The sequence below is a fragment of the Desmodus rotundus genome, chromosome 2 (genome assembly GCF_022682495.2).
Source record: "Desmodus rotundus isolate HL8 chromosome 2, HLdesRot8A.1, whole genome shotgun sequence".
In the NCBI taxonomy this organism is placed as follows: Eukaryota; Metazoa; Chordata; class Mammalia; order Chiroptera; family Phyllostomidae; genus Desmodus; species Desmodus rotundus.
In genome coordinates, this window is record NC_071388.1 from 101,545,634 (window position 1) to 101,560,865 (window position 15,232).

The 15,232-nt window shown below is 45.7% G+C and overlaps 1 protein-coding gene across 17 annotated transcripts in view; it reads left to right on the forward strand.

Annotated features, from left to right (window-relative positions):
- The window catches only part of KALRN (kalirin RhoGEF kinase), an 838,419-nt gene that overhangs the window by 444,813 nt on the left and 378,374 nt on the right, over positions 1–15,232 (forward strand). For all 17 annotated transcript variants that reach the window (XM_053918456.2, XM_053918443.2, XM_053918448.2 and 14 more), the window contains 2 exons: positions 343–474; positions 3,815–4,045. In XM_053918456.2, coding sequence (XP_053774431.1) covers positions 343–474; positions 3,815–4,045 — 363 coding nt within the window. The remainder of the gene's footprint in view (positions 1–342; positions 475–3,814; positions 4,046–15,232) is intronic.

Here is a 15,232-nt window from a genome sequence, read left to right on the forward strand (position 1 = left end):
GTGTGCTCTAATGTATACATGTAACGTAATGAGCTTTTTGCACACCTGTATTTTATAGTCAATATGTGGATATAATCTGTTGAACATACAGATGACTCCCACCCCCAGCAGTTTCATAAAAGTCATCTTTGTTTGTAGAAACCACACTTCTTAAACAGGTACTGGGTCTTACTTCTTACAGGGAGTTAATATTTGTACAGTTAAAGAAAAACTTCCACCCTCTGCAGTGGCCTCTGAAGGCTTCCAGAGGTCCTGATGACGCTTCTTCCCAAGGTCTCTGAATAATTTGTCCATTGCCCACCCCCAGTGCCCCACACTGACCCAGCTGGCATTTCCTTCCAGTTCCTGTCGGGAGTGGATGCCTGGTGCAAGATGTGCAGTGAAGGTGGCCTGCCATCCGAGATGCAGGACCTGGAGCTGGCAATCCACCACCACCAGTCTTTGTATGAGCAGGTGACTCAGGCCTACACAGAGGTGAGAACCAAGTAGGACACCCAAGTGTACTGAGTTTGTGTGGATGTGGGTGGGTGGCAAGAACACTGGCCTGCACACTCTGGAAAAGCCCAGGTTGGACTAAGAAGATTAGATGCTATTTTTCTGTCTTTGGAGACTCTTTAAGATCTTGGATCTATGAATGATGGTGTCTCCATCCAGGAGGCAGAAAAAATAGGGCCATCAGCAGACACCAATGGATATGTGTGAAGATTGGGCTCTCTTCTCTGGGGAAGGACTATATAAAAGCAACACTGCTCCTCTGGAGTTTGCTTTCTGGCTGCTATACAGGAGCCTGCCACCCTTTTTGTGAAGCAGCTCATCACCAGAAGGTCCAGAGGAAAACTCACCATAGGGTGTTTGTAGGAGAAGCTGCCATGGAAGTGAAAGACAAACTAAAAGACTCTTCCTCTGAAAAATCAAAGGCTTGGGTCATTATTCAGAGTTAAGATTGGAAAAAAATTTTTTTAAAACTCATTTTTGTTCAAATACAGTTGTCTCCATTTTCCGCTCCCCACCACTCCCCCCACCCCAGCTATCCCTACTTCCTACCCCTGATCCTAGCCCCCTTTGGTTTTGTCCCTGTGTCCATTATACATGTTCCTGAAAACCCTTCCCCACTTCCCCCTCCATTATCCCCTCCCACCTCCCCTCTGGTCACTGTCAGTTTGTTCTTAATTTCAATGTCTCTGGTTATATTTTGCTCACTTGTTTGTTTTGTTGATTAGGTTCCACTTATAAGGGAGATCATATGGTATTTGTCTTTCACCGCCTGGCTTATTTCACTTAGCATAATGCTCTCCAGTTCCATCCGTGCTGTCACAAAGGGTAGGAGCTCCTTCTTTCTTTCGTTGCATAGCATAGTAAAAGGAAATGGGCTTATAGGTGCATCTGTGTGGACGTACACAGGTAAGTAGATTTGCTGACTGGTATGAACTCTGAGGGAGGTGGGCTGAGGGATATAAAGAGTTGGGCTGGTTAAGGAAACTGGATGAAGAGAGGAAAGTGAATTCATATTTGGCCCATGGGTTCCTTCTGGAGCAAGGTCAGTTAGAGCACTATTCTCAAAGTGGGTTCCTGGACCATGGACATCAGACTCACCTGAGGTGCTTGTTAGAGGTCCATATTCCTGGGTTCTGCCCCAGCCTGAATCAGAAAGTCAAGAAGTGGGACATGGAATTTACATTTTACTAAACATTATCCCAGATGAGTTTGGTGCATGTTGAAGTCAAAGAACCAGTGACTTCTGGGTGAAACCGAAGGGTTTTGCCACTGTCAAAACTGAGTTTGAATCTTGGCTTCCTTACCAGCTGTGTGACCTCGGGCAAATTTCTTAACCATTGTAAGCTTCAGTTCCTTCTTCTGTGAAATAAAGGTATAATACCTGCCTCACAGTGGAGTTTTTAAGAGTTATAAAGATAATGCACATAATGCACCTGGTGCAGTGTGTCTGGCAGTGCCTGGCAATAGTAAGTGCTGAAAATGCTAACAGGTTTTGTTAATATAGGAAGCAGAGAGGAAGGCTGGTGAGCCAATTTTGATCTCATCAGTGTCGACCCAAATGGCACAAGGCTTCCTCTTTTAACAGAACTGTGCCTCTGCCCATGGGTCAAGAATCTCTAAATTTACTACTTATTAAATATACAAAAATAGAGTATACAAATGAAATTAATATTGTACTCACATGTTTCACATATATAAGGTATGAGTGTAATTATAAATATAGATAGAATATTTCTCCCCATTTATTCTCAGGCCCTAGCATTGTGTGACACAGACCCTTCAAGCCCTCTTCAGAAGTCAGTGGGCTGTCTCTGCCTCCCACAGATGTGAACTGAGGGCAAGGACGGAACTCACGTGGACTTCGTTTCAGGACTTGGCCCTCCATCTCTGACCACCCTAGACATATTACAGTGCCACGGGTCATCACTGGCTTAGAATTCCCTGAAGACAGCTCTACTGGGTTTAGCCATAGGATATTTGTCTTATTCACGTCTCTGGAGGCAAGGGTAATGGTGGTCGCCCAAATCAGCTGTATTCCTCCAGCCAGGTTTCCTCTTTCATCTCAGGTGTACTCCCTCCCAGCCCTCCTCTTAATCAACTCCAGCCCCACAGGCTTTTCTGTGGCTCCATGAGCAGGAGGAGCTACAGTTGCCTCTTTGTTCCTGAACCCTCACCCAAGCTATTATCGGGATGTGAGGGGGGGGGGCTGCGAGCCCAACCAACATCTTCCCATTTGGGAAGCACATCTCCTTCCACACCTCACTGACACAAAAAGACCATTTCACTGCAAACCAACTTTGATTTTATTGTTAACCAAATTAATTTGGGGTTTTAAAATTCCTATCAATCCTCTATTCACCACTGTATTAGATTAGAGAGATAATGCCGAGCACTGGAGAGCCACAGGTGTCAATCATATGATGCCAGCTTCCAGAATTTGTGGTGCCCATAATTATGCCAGGATTGCAATGCAGAATGACAGGGAACATCTCCTGTGCTGGTATCAGCACTGAGAGTGAGTGTTGGGTAACCCAGGAGCTGGATGGTGTGTCCACAGTCTTAGGGTCCTTCCTTTACTCTGCATATTCTGAAAAGATGGGGATAAGACCACTTACAGGAGGAAAAAGGGGGTTGTATAGAAGGAGAGCAAGAGGGACCGGTATAGAAGAAAATGGCAAGGAAATGAAGAAGACAGGAGAGAGAAATGGTGATGATGCTGATGAAGATAGAGTTGGTAGTCAATCCAATGTGCCAGGTTCCAGTCTAAGTGCCTTGCATGTGTTAACTCATTTAATCCTCCCCACAACCCTGAGGTGTGTACCATTACTATCCCTACAAGTTCCTTACACAAGGAAACCGAGACCCAAAGATGTTAGATACCTTGTCTCTGATCACACATCTAGAAGTTTGGAGCCAGGTAGAGGAAGGTGAAGAAGAGTTCTGTTGCCTGACCTGGCAGTGAGTCAACCAAAATATCTGTCAAGAACTATGTGCCAGGCACTGTTCCAGGTGTTTGGGAGACAGGCAGAGTCCCTGCCCGCATGGAGCTAAAATTCAAGGAGAGAGACTGATTCAAGAGTGTCACAGACACCTGGGTGCTGCCCCTGTGGCTACTCTGTCCCAGGATTCTGGGTGCTCTGGCCTCCCATGCACTATGGGCTGGGCATCATGGCAGCTCTGGCTGGCCCATTCCTTGGTTGTCATGGGTCTGGTTAGGACTGAGATCCTTAGTCCTAGTCCAGAACCCCAGGCAGACCCTCCTTCCTGTGCCCTGTCAGCCACTCCATTCCCTTGGTGTGACCCTCTTCCCTTCCTGCAGGTCAGCCAGGATGGCAAGGCCCTTCTGGATGTGCTTCAGCGTCCCCTGAGTCCTGGGAACTCTGAGTCCCTCACAGCCACAGCCAACTACTCCAAGGCAGTGCACCAGGTACTGGATGTGGTACATGAGGTGCTGCACCATCAGCGGCGACTTGAGAGCATCTGGCAGCACCGCAAGGTGCGGCTCCACCAGCGGCTGCAGCTCTGTGTTTTCCAGCAGGACGTCCAGCAGGTAACAGGCCCCACACCCAGCATCCATCCCAGGCAGGCAGACAGCTGAGTACCTGACCTTGCTGATCAGGCCTGGGATAACCCGATTTAGGAAAAGAGGGCAATTCAGCCTCCCAGCTGCATCCTCCTCCACAGAAAAACCATCTGGACTTGTTAATTGCATCCTTCTTACCTAAGTAGCTCTATAGACAGGGCCTTGTCACCCTGTGGTTTTGAGAAGGGAGACTCAGCCTGAGGAATAGCAATTCTATGCAGTCATATGACATAGCTTTCTTTGGGGAGAGCTTGACCCTCACTCATGAGCTTTCTGCATGATTCAAGGGCCTGAGGGTTATCTGAGCATTGTCTGGGTTGGGCCTCACATAACATGACTTCATTTCTTTATCAGGAGTGCAGGTGGCCTGTTAGAGTGGGGTTTGGGGTGAGATATAAGGCCTTTAGGGGGTTGTTTGGCAAGATTGGACTTGGGAAACCAGATTTAAAACGTGAGTTGTTGATGCCTGTATGTCCCATAATCAGAGGTTATTTCTGGCTTAATCTGTCTTTTTTGCATTATTGTACCAGTCGTGGCTTTTTTTTAAAACCACAAATAATAAAAATATGGTTATGTTTTTGACTTTAAAAGGACAGTCTTGCCACAAGTGCCCTATTGGATGAAATAACCCATTCTTTTTCTCTCATACTTTGTCTCCTTGGGGATTTCTGGGGACTTTGCTCTGAGGACTGATATGTTTGGGGAGGGAGAGCTGGTTGGGAGCCGAAGAGTGAGATGGAGGCTTTGTGTGTCCTCCCTGCTGGTTCACTGTGAGAGGCAGAGGCAGGAGTGGGGGCACTCAATGTTATTAGACTTTTCTATAACCCCGTAAGTTCAAAATTATACAAATAAAATGATGTTGCCCTCTCCTTCTGTGGTATTGACCAGGTGTAATCCAAAAGTGTATCAAAATATACAAGGTAGGGCAAAAGTTTACAGTGTGTGAATCCACAAAATACAGAGTTTATTCTCGTATTATTATTTACTAATTATTGTATTTTTTTCCGTATGAACAACTGTAAACCCTACTTTTGTCCCACCCTGTACATGGAAAATTGAGAGCCAGCTGGCCATGTCTTTGGAGTGCTGATTCCCTTGACAGCTGTTGTTGGGAGGGACCTTGGTGGTGGGTGCCCTGAGAAGGAGGCAGGGTGGAGGGAGAGCAGGGTTTCCTATCACTGGCTGTGACGCCCTCTGGCAGCAGAGCTGCTGTGCAGTGAGTCCCAGGAGTAAACAGACTTTCAGGAGTGTCCCTGTTCCTGGGCTGCACTAACTTCCTTGCAGTCCCCCTTCTTTAACCAGGGCGATGACTGAGTCATTAGAGGCAATGCCTCAGCCTCAGGGCAGACCAGTCCCAGCTCAGAAACCCTTGTGAGGCCTGCTGGGAGTGGAGAAGCAAATGAGTCTGTTGCCTGCTTCTGCTGTCTGGAGCTGTCCAGAGAAATACATCACTCCTGAGCACAGGAGAGCACAGAGTCTGTCTGTGATTAAGGCGGAGGGAGGTGCCAGCCTCTGAAGGCACACAGAGTGGGCGTTACTATTCAGTGAACTCTGACTGACTCTCAGAGATTATCTGGTCAATGGATTGTGCAGCTTTCTTGCTGTGCTCATTGCCCTCCTTCTGTTTGCATGGCTGTTGTATTGAGATGGGTGCTGGAAAGGGGCAGAGGGGCTGCGAGGAGGGTAAGCAAAAGGCCTCTGCAACAGCAGGGTGGTGTCCAGACTTGGACTATCTGGGAACTGTTAGTCTGTCCTGTGGCCACTGGGATATCTACACTAAAGCTAGGAAAGCTACATCTGTGGCTATTCTACATCATACTCTGAAAAATGAGAGCATTTCTAGAACTCCATTAATTTATCTCTACTGTACAAATCAAATTGTTGGCATTGAGGAAGAGCAAGCAGAAGATTATGATGTGGATGTGGTAGGGTTGGGATGTCCCATGAGACTGAATTCCCCAAGATGGTTAATTCCATTGTCCTTTTCAGGTTATGTGAATGTGACTTCTGGAAACATCACTTCATTCACCCATCGTCCCACTCTCTGTCTCAACATGTCTGACAGTGGGACAGATGCACAAAGGAAAATGTGAAAAACAAGGGCTACCAAACCTGGTGATGATTTCCAATGCTTACCTGAGCCCCAGACAACCATTAGTGCCCAACAGGTGTCTGAGCTGGTGTTTTGGAAGGGTGCTGGACATACGCACTTGATGGGTAAAGGGAAGGACTTGGACTTTCATTCCTGACTCCCAGACATTTTATATATTTATCATTTTTAATATATTTTATATACTTATTATGTACATTTGATATACTTATCAATTTTTCGTGTTTTATGTCCTCTATTCCAGTATTTTCTTGAGAGTAGGAACCATGGCTGCTTCTTGTCTGTGCCCTCACAGCTCTTAGCTGTGTCTGCCATGAAGCTGGGGTTCCCTTTACTTTTGCTTATGTTAGCTGAAATTATCATTGGAGGACCCCAGTTTCTGCTTCTGTGAAATGACATCATTCAGGCCTCCCTTCGAACACACTCAGTGGTTGCCAGTGAATAGCTGCAGTCTGCCTGCAGGAACTGTGATGGGAAAGTGTTGAGGGCCCCAGATATTACAGCCCAGACGGAGGGCACAGAAACACATCCTTGGTGTTCACAGAGTGTCCTGTTGCTCATCCGTTACTCAGCAAGCTTGAGCCTCTGCAGCTGGCCCAGTACTTCACTAGCTTCTGGCACGATCTCTGGTTGGTTAGAATGGCATAGGACAAGCACATTTGCAAGTAAAGGGCTGTTCTGCGAGAGCATGGCAGTGTGCAGGGCAATGGAGTATTGATGGAATAGTTGTAGGCAGAGATAGGAGAAGTCAGAGTTGCTGTCTTTTTTAAAAAAAGATTTTATTTTATTTTTAGACAGACGGGAAAGGAGGGAGAAAGAGAGAGAGGGAGAGAAACATCAATGTGTGGTTGCTTCTTACGTGCCCCCTGCTGGGGACCTGGCCCACAACCCAGGCTTGTGCCCTGACTAAGAATCAAACCAGCGACTCTTTGGTTCTCAGGCTGGTGCTCGATCCACTGAGCCACACCAGCCAAGGCAGAGTTGGTGTCTTGAAGGAGAGAATTGATTGAACCACTTTAGTCTGGATCTAAAACTCCTGAGCACATTTGGAGCGCACAGATGTTTTTTTTACTCAGCAGCCTAAGTGCGAAGCTTGTGAGCAAGAATCAGTGGCTGCGGCCATAGAGAATCACAGATTATTAGTTATTGAGCATGTATGGGCTCTGGAGGCAGAAAGCCTGGGTTTCAGTCCTGCTCTGACAGATCTTGGCTGTGACATTAAGCAAGTTGCTTCACCTCTAAAGTAGGAGCAATCATAGTATCTATCTCATCGGACTGAATGGTATACAAGTACAGGGCTTAGCACAGTGCCTGCCTAGCAGGTAGTAAAATCCTCCCTTGGTGTTGTCTGGGTTGTTGGTCACATCCTCTTTGAGTGGTGTTCGGGCGCCCCCTGGTGCCTGTGCTGTTGGGACCCTCGGCATGATTCTTCTCTTTCTAGAAGAGCAACGGTTTCATGGGTCTACTGAGCTCCACTTCATTCAGTGATAAAGTCTCAGAGCTGTCAGGATCTGAAAGAGCATCCAGTCTAACCTATTCTATGGTTGAAGAAATTGAGGCCCATAGATGTAAAGTAACTTGGTCATAACCACACAGCCAGTTGTTAATGGTAGTGCTAGGACCAGAAGCTAGGTGTCCTGGCTCCTAGGCTAGATCTACTACCGAAAAGCCACATGAGAATGGAGCAAGGGAGACAGAGAAGGTGAACTGGAAGAAAGACAGGACACACACATGCATAATGTAGAGGGAAGAGTGACTGACAGGCACATACACACGCCCCGAAGCAAGGAGGGAGAGGGGAGAGACAGAGACAGACAACAGAGGAAGAGAAAGAAAGGGAGAGAGAAATTTAAAGACAGAGCAGAGAAACAGACACACGTGGGGTGGGAGGAGAAAGAGAACAGGAAAGTGAGGGGGGAGACAGAAGGGAAAGAGGGAGTGGTTGTCTAACTCCTTGCCCCTTTGTCATTTCAGGGTGTGGGTCCTCTTTGCTCAAGTAGAAACCATTTGCCCTTTAAGGGCCCAAATCCGAGTAAAAGCAGAGAAATGAAAATGAAAGATAGATGCCAGTGATAATGAGATTCCATTTAAACAAACATCTGTAGCCAGAATTGGCCTAACACATCATCTCTGTGGTAGCCCTCCCTTGAGTCCCAACAGGTGTACTCAGCTTTGTCTTCCCTGCTGGTCTTGGGGACAGTGGAAATAAATCTCTAAGGACCACTCTGGAACTTGGGTTCATTAAGCTGCAGAAAGGCATGAATAGGACACACCTGCCATAGTACTACTAGTGGAATAATTTTCAATACTGATGTTTTCTGGTTTTATTTTTATTTTTTTAATATTTATATATATTTTATATATATATATAATTTCTTTTTTTTAATTGTTGTTCAATTACAGTTGTTGAGAAAATGCAGACAACTGTTTTTCTGGTTTTAAATGGAGCAGTACTGAGCCACAGCCAAAAGTGCGTTCCATAACAGCGTCACTGATCTCTACCTTCCGTCTCTTTGTTTTCCCCTAATTCCTGTAGTTTCCAATAGATGTAAAGAAATACTTCCAAGCCAACTGTGGAGAGAAGAACAAGGAGTAGCTAGATTCTTTTCTCTCTGGTAGATGCAAACTCTATTCCATTATTTCATAGCCAGAGCAGCTGTTTTAAGCACTCTGCAGGCCACCTTGTTCTACTTCCCCTTTTTCTTTTTCTCTCTCCATTTTGTGCAAGAATAAATTGAAGTGTTTTGGAACACCTGCTCTGTGCAAGGTTCTGTGCTAGGAATCGGAGACTTCTGGCCTGAGAGGATATATATACACCCAAGGACATGTGAATGGCACACAGCCATATAGGTTCAGGGTCAAAGAAGCAAAACAATAGTGGCCAGGTGGAGTCAAAGCAGGGGATGTTCCCTGAGCTTGGGTCTGGATTTTCACTGGTCCTTGGAGCTCAAGCAGAGGAGATGGGGATGGTGGTCCTGGGGAAGGCCAGGAAGCAGAGAGTTAAGTTATAGCCAGGGGAAAGGGAAGAGGAAGTCTAACTGGGTGCCCGCTCCTTCCAGTAAAACCGAGAGGTAAGGCCGAGAAGCTTGATGTGGTCCTGGTGGTATGTGGGAGACGTGTTTGAAACTCCAATACCTTCCCTTAAAAATAATGTCTTTTGCTTCTAATCAGTCCAGTTGGGTGAGCTAGTGAGGTGTAGCGTGGGGAGGGGTCCTAGGAGTCTGTGAAATTCCCAGGCAGGCAGAGGGTCTGAGAATGTCAGAGTACTGGCAGAATTTATCTGGCTCAGTGACTTTATATTCTGAATGAATATATTAACATTAAAGTCCATGGTTCATGTACTACAGATGAGTCTCACCTGTTCCTATCAGTTTTTCTGGAGCCTTATATGGAAAATTACAGCTTTTACTACGTCAGCTCTTGCCCACCTAAGAATATGTCAAGGGGATTTGACAGTAATTTTTTTTAACTCCAGATTGTCAATCTTTTACTAACTGTAGTGACTCTAGCCACTTAATCATACTGAACCAGCTTGGGCACAGTGCAATCCAATAGACAGCTTTGTGTAATAAAAGATGAATGCTTTGGGTCGGACACAGATGGTTAGTTAGAAAAAAAGTGACCAGAATAATTACAGATTTAGAAATTAACTCTTCCTGCAAGAAGGAAGGATTAAAGCGTCTGAGAAGGAAAATGCTCAGGGTATAGTCTTAGATAGATGGGGGGACACACACAAGGAGGAGCCATTTGAACTTTGAACTGGTGATCTGCTGGGTTGGGGAGGGGACTCAGACATCAGAGAGATGGTTGGATTCCAGCCTTGAGATTTTGTTACTAGGATTAAATGTCTGTAAAAGTTTTATTGTTTAAAGCTCAGGATTCATCATCTTTCTGAGTAAATATGATTGAGCATCTAATCCTTTCATGTGCCTTTTCTTGTTTAGTTTTCCAACACTATAAGCCAAGTGATAGTTTGGTCCACATTTTACTGATGAGAAAATTGAGGCTTAGAGAAGGTAAGTAAACCCACCCTTTAGTTTAGCAGAGGAAGAATTCAAACCCAAGTCCACCTAACCACTAAGTCCATGCTCTTAGCCTCTCTGCTATGCCCTGAGCACTATGCTAGGTGATGGGAATGCAGAGAGACACAGCCCCTGCTCTTTAGGACTTTATAATTTAGTGCTGGAATGTCATTGCTCAAAGGACCCTGGTGGATTACTTGGTCCCAAAGGATGGTACTTGCCCAAGGTTGTATAGCCTCTGACATCTGAGATTCGGGCTCAAACTGCCTGTCCAGTTAGACCTACACAGTCATACTCATACCCAAAGACTCTCTTCCATCTGTTCTGCCATTACAAAATGCCCTCTGCAGTTATTTATCTTACATAAATTTTCATAAAACAGACACTACCCACTCTCATTTGTTTTTCACAATCATTAATTATGGTAACTCAGCATTGCTGATACTTTTCTTTGTAGCATATATCTTGAATAATATCCATGTTTCCACAGTAGTATTTAGCAGTATTAAAGTTCTCAATTAAGTTTTTGATGGTAAAATCTAATCATTCCAATACATTCAAGCAGATAATAGATAATTCTCTGGGGAGAGTAAATGCCCAGAGAAAGCAGGGTTAAGGCTCAGCTGAATTGGGGAGGTAGGAAAGGGAGAAAAGGAGAGCTCACTTGTCAGTGTTGCTTTCTGATTGGAGGGAAGGTAAGGAGATTTCCCCATCTGCCTCTTTGGTGTCACTGGTTTTAGAGGGAGCACTCTGTCCTTCTCCCCATCATGGGAGGCTGCTATTGAAGGCTCTATTCCAGTCCTCTCCGTAAATTCCTTAGCTAGAATGGTAGTTTGGGGAGTGAGCTTTAGAGGCTTGCTTCTGACATTCTCAGACCCTGCTGCCTGGGAATTTCATGGGATCTCAGTGTCCCTCCACACTCTACACCCCACCCCGTTCCTCTCTGCCCTACTTTCTGCCTTCCTCTCTTTCCTTTTCCATCATGGCCTTCACCCTTGGTACTTACTTTGACTTTCCAAATGTAAACTCTGTTCTGACTGAAGAGTACTCCTTCTGCAATGACCACCTTCCAAGGAGCACCTGGGTGCCTCCATCAGGTAGAGAAGGCAGGATGGTAGGACCTGGGAAGCAGTGAGAGAAAGAAGTCTCTTCCCAGAAGTTACTGAGCATGAGGGCTTTCTTGATCCTTGACCCATGGTAACTTTAAACACCTGTAATGTCCTCATTTCATTTTTTATTATTATATTAACAAATGACAAGACAGCCACCATCCAGGATCACTTGTTTTTGATAACCCCTATGCTCACCATGGTCAACATATTATTCTGGAGCCTTGAATGCCAGGCTAAAGAATAAAAGACTCAAAATTTATGACTAGTGAGAAGATTTTGAGCAGAAGAAACAGGTGGTCAGAGTGAAGGTGTGAGGTATTTTGGTGCCAGTGGGGGGCTGGTTTGGAGCAGGAAGACCCTGGGAGCCATGGTCATGGTGTGCTCACAGAACACTAACTAGGGTGATGAGGCAAGTTTAGGTATGAGAGCATTTATGAAAAAAATCACTGGGCATTATTGTCCATTTTGTTATAGAAAATGAAGGAGGTGTCGAGTATGAATATAGAACTGTATTTTTCAAAGTGTGGTCCTTGGCCCTGACCAGTGTGGCTCACTTGGTTGGGCATCATTCCACAAGGCAGAAAGTTGCCAGTTCAATTCCCAGTCAGGGCACATGCCTAGGTTGCGAGTTTGGACCCTGGCTGTGGCATATAGGAGAGGCAACTGATCGATGTTTCTCTCTTGCATCCATGTTTTTTTCTCTCTCTTTCTCCCTCCCTTCCCCCTCTCCAAAAACTTAATTAATTAATTAGTGTTTTTTTTGAAGTGTGGTCCTTGGACCCCTAGCATTAAAATCATCTGGGTAGAGTGGGGAGTTTGTTAAAAACACAGATTATCTGGCCCTATTCCATACTTTTTTGATTCAGAATCTGGGGGGAAGGTCATGCCTATGTTTTAAAAGGAACTCCAGGTGAGTCTTAAGCATTCTAAAGTTTGAGAACCTCTGATTTAAGAAATTCTAGCCTTCATGATGAACAGTATAGTGACACCATAAACAGGCATCAGGGCACCAGGGTGAGGAGATTCTCTCAGAGAGGTGCCAAGGACAAGTCAAGTTCTAGTCATCGCAGCTCCACAGTGTTGGGAAGGGTCAGGTGCCGGGTGCCTGGGAGTGGAGGGGCCTGAGGGAGGGAGGCAGCTAAAACTTTGAGTCTTCTGGCCTCTTAGCCACTTCTACCTGGTACAGCATCTGCCAGGTGGAAGGACCACAGTTCACTGGGAAAGAGAGTCTCTGTACCTTCTAATGAATCTCAGCTGAGCCCTCTCAGAAGAATGATGGCTTCTCTTACCATAGCAGGACATATATTTTGATAATACTTGTTCCAAAGAGGTAACAGAAAATGAATTTCTGGTAATTGGACATTTCATGTGGTACCTTCATGCTATCTGGGTGGTACTGGCAGTGTATAAGCCATTCCCCTTCAGAACTAACGCTCAGTGTGCTGTGCAAGGAGGTAGAAATAGTGACTTGATGGACTGTCGTGGGTACTCTTACACATCGTGTGTACCTGAGCCTTTAACAAAACACAATGTGTTGTAGACACCCTGTGATGTATAAATTCTCCTTCACTGGCCTCAGAAAAAAAAATGGCTTTCTAGAGTGGGAGGCTTGGGACCGGGAGGTGGGAGCTGAGAGGGAGGAGTTCTTTCACTTATGTAAAACAACAAAGTCTTGCTTATTTTACTGTGGGTCAAATTATGACACAAATTTAGTGATCAATTTCAAATAAGATGATTGATCAGAGAGCCAGATGAGGGAATCAGAGTTGGAATTCTGATTCTAAATTGTTTGCAAAATATTTTCATTTCCTTTAATGGTTTCTGCCCTTTATCACACAAAAAGTTCTCAGATCAGACTGATTGAGTTCACTCATTTATTTAGCAAATGCCCTTTGAGAACATAGCAGCGACCCAAACACAGGCCCTGCCCACATGGAAGTAGAGAGAAGACACCACCACAAACAAGCATGTAACAGGTCATGTAGTGATAGGCAATGCCGCATGAGCAGAGGGCTGATTGAATAAGCCATGGGGTGAGTTTAAGAGGAGGCTCCAGCCCTGACTGGTGTGGTGCAGTTGGTTGGGTGTTGTCCTGAAAGGAAAAGGTCCCTGGTTTGGTTCCCAGTCAGGCACATGCCTGGGTTGCAGGTGTGGCCCCTGGTCCAGGTGCTTGCAAAAGGCAACCGAGTGATGTTTCTCTTTCACATTGATGTTTCTCTCCCCCTCATTCTCCCTCCCATCCCCTCTCTCTAAAAATAAATAAAATCTTTTTTCTTTAAAGAGGAGGTTCCAGGTACATGAAATGAGACCCACAAGTCTAAATGAGCTGGATGTGTTCATGGCTGGTGAGCAGAGGGCAGGAAAAAGGGGTAAGAAGTCTGGAGAAATGAGTCCATATCAAATTAGGCTTTATAAGCTATGGAGAGAATTTGGAGTCTCTAAGTGTGATAGGAAACAATTGTAGAGTTTCAATAAGGGGAGTGTTATGATTTGATATGTGTGTAAAGAAATAGGTGTGGCTCCTGTGTGGATGGGCATGGCAAGAATAAAATGAGGAAAATCATCTAGGTGGCTTGTGGGGTGAGTGAAAAAAGATGGTGGTTTGGCCTAGGATGGATGTGGTGGAAACAGTGGACAGGGAAGAGTAAATAAGAAAGACTCTCAGGCTTGCAGCTAAGCAGTCAGGTGAATTGTGGTGCCTTTTGCTGAGACAAGGAAGACAGGAGAGGAGGAGAGTAAGGTAGAAGGGAATAAAGAGTTCTGTTTTTGATATGTTAAGTATAAGGTGCCCATTATATGCCAAATTCAAGGGGAAGAGTAGGCAATTGAGTCTTACTCTGAGGAAAAAAAATAGGGCCAGATCTGTGCCTATGGAAATTACCAGAAAGCCAAGTCATCCAGGGAGTAAGAGAAGAGAAAGAAGTCCAGAACTGAGCCCCTGGGCAGTCCAAAATGTAGAGTCTGGTAGATGAGGAGGATGCAGAATATAAGACTGCAGTGGGTATCAGGGAGTCCGGGGGAGTTCCCAGTGAGGATGGTGTCTGAGGAGCTAATGCAGAAATGTTTCCAGAAAGGGAAGGCTCCTCCTCTTAAATGGGGCTGAGGAAGGTAGGAATCTCCTCAGGGTGAGAGGGCCTAGGTGGTTCACTGATTCAGAGCCCATGTGGCTGAGGATGGCTTTGGTGGGAGGGCAGCCAAGCACGGGAAGTCCTCAAGGAAGGATGGTCCAGAGTGAGTGAGAAGGGAGTCCCTGAGAAGGGTCAGCCTGGTGGAGGAGGTCAGACCCCATACAAGGTGAGCAAAGCATCTATATAAGGGCTGGCTCAGCATAGGTGCAAAGACTGAGCAGGTCCAGGAGCCATCCACAAAGAATGGGGGCTGTAGTGTGCAGTGCCACAGCCTAGGCAGAGTGAGGAGCACAGAGAGAGGGCAGCCAGCTTAAAGGACTGAAGTCCAAACAGGGTGAGGAAGTGTCCACATGGGGGCTAGCCACAGGAATTTTATTAGGAGATGGTCTTGGAATTGGTCCCTGAGGAAGGGAAGGGAAGTACAGGGTTAGATAAGAGGGTAAATTTGAGCTACAATATTATCTCAAGGGAATTCTCATCCACCTACAGACCATCCCGAAGACTGACTAGTCAGAGCTGTCCCGGGGTGGGGAAAAAGAGCTGGGCTTTTATGTAGGGAGTTCAACCTCGCAAGAGCTGTGGCTTTCGGAGCAGCTGCTATCTTCAGCCAAAGATAATAATCCCCAGAGGGGATTGACAACTGAGGTCTTTCTGCTGGTGGCACTCCCAACAGTTATAAAATGTCCTTTATGGAATATCTCAGAATCCACCACCTACATAGTCTCAAAGTACCTTCACCAAATACTTCTTAATTACAGAGGGAATTAGAATGACTTTTGCAG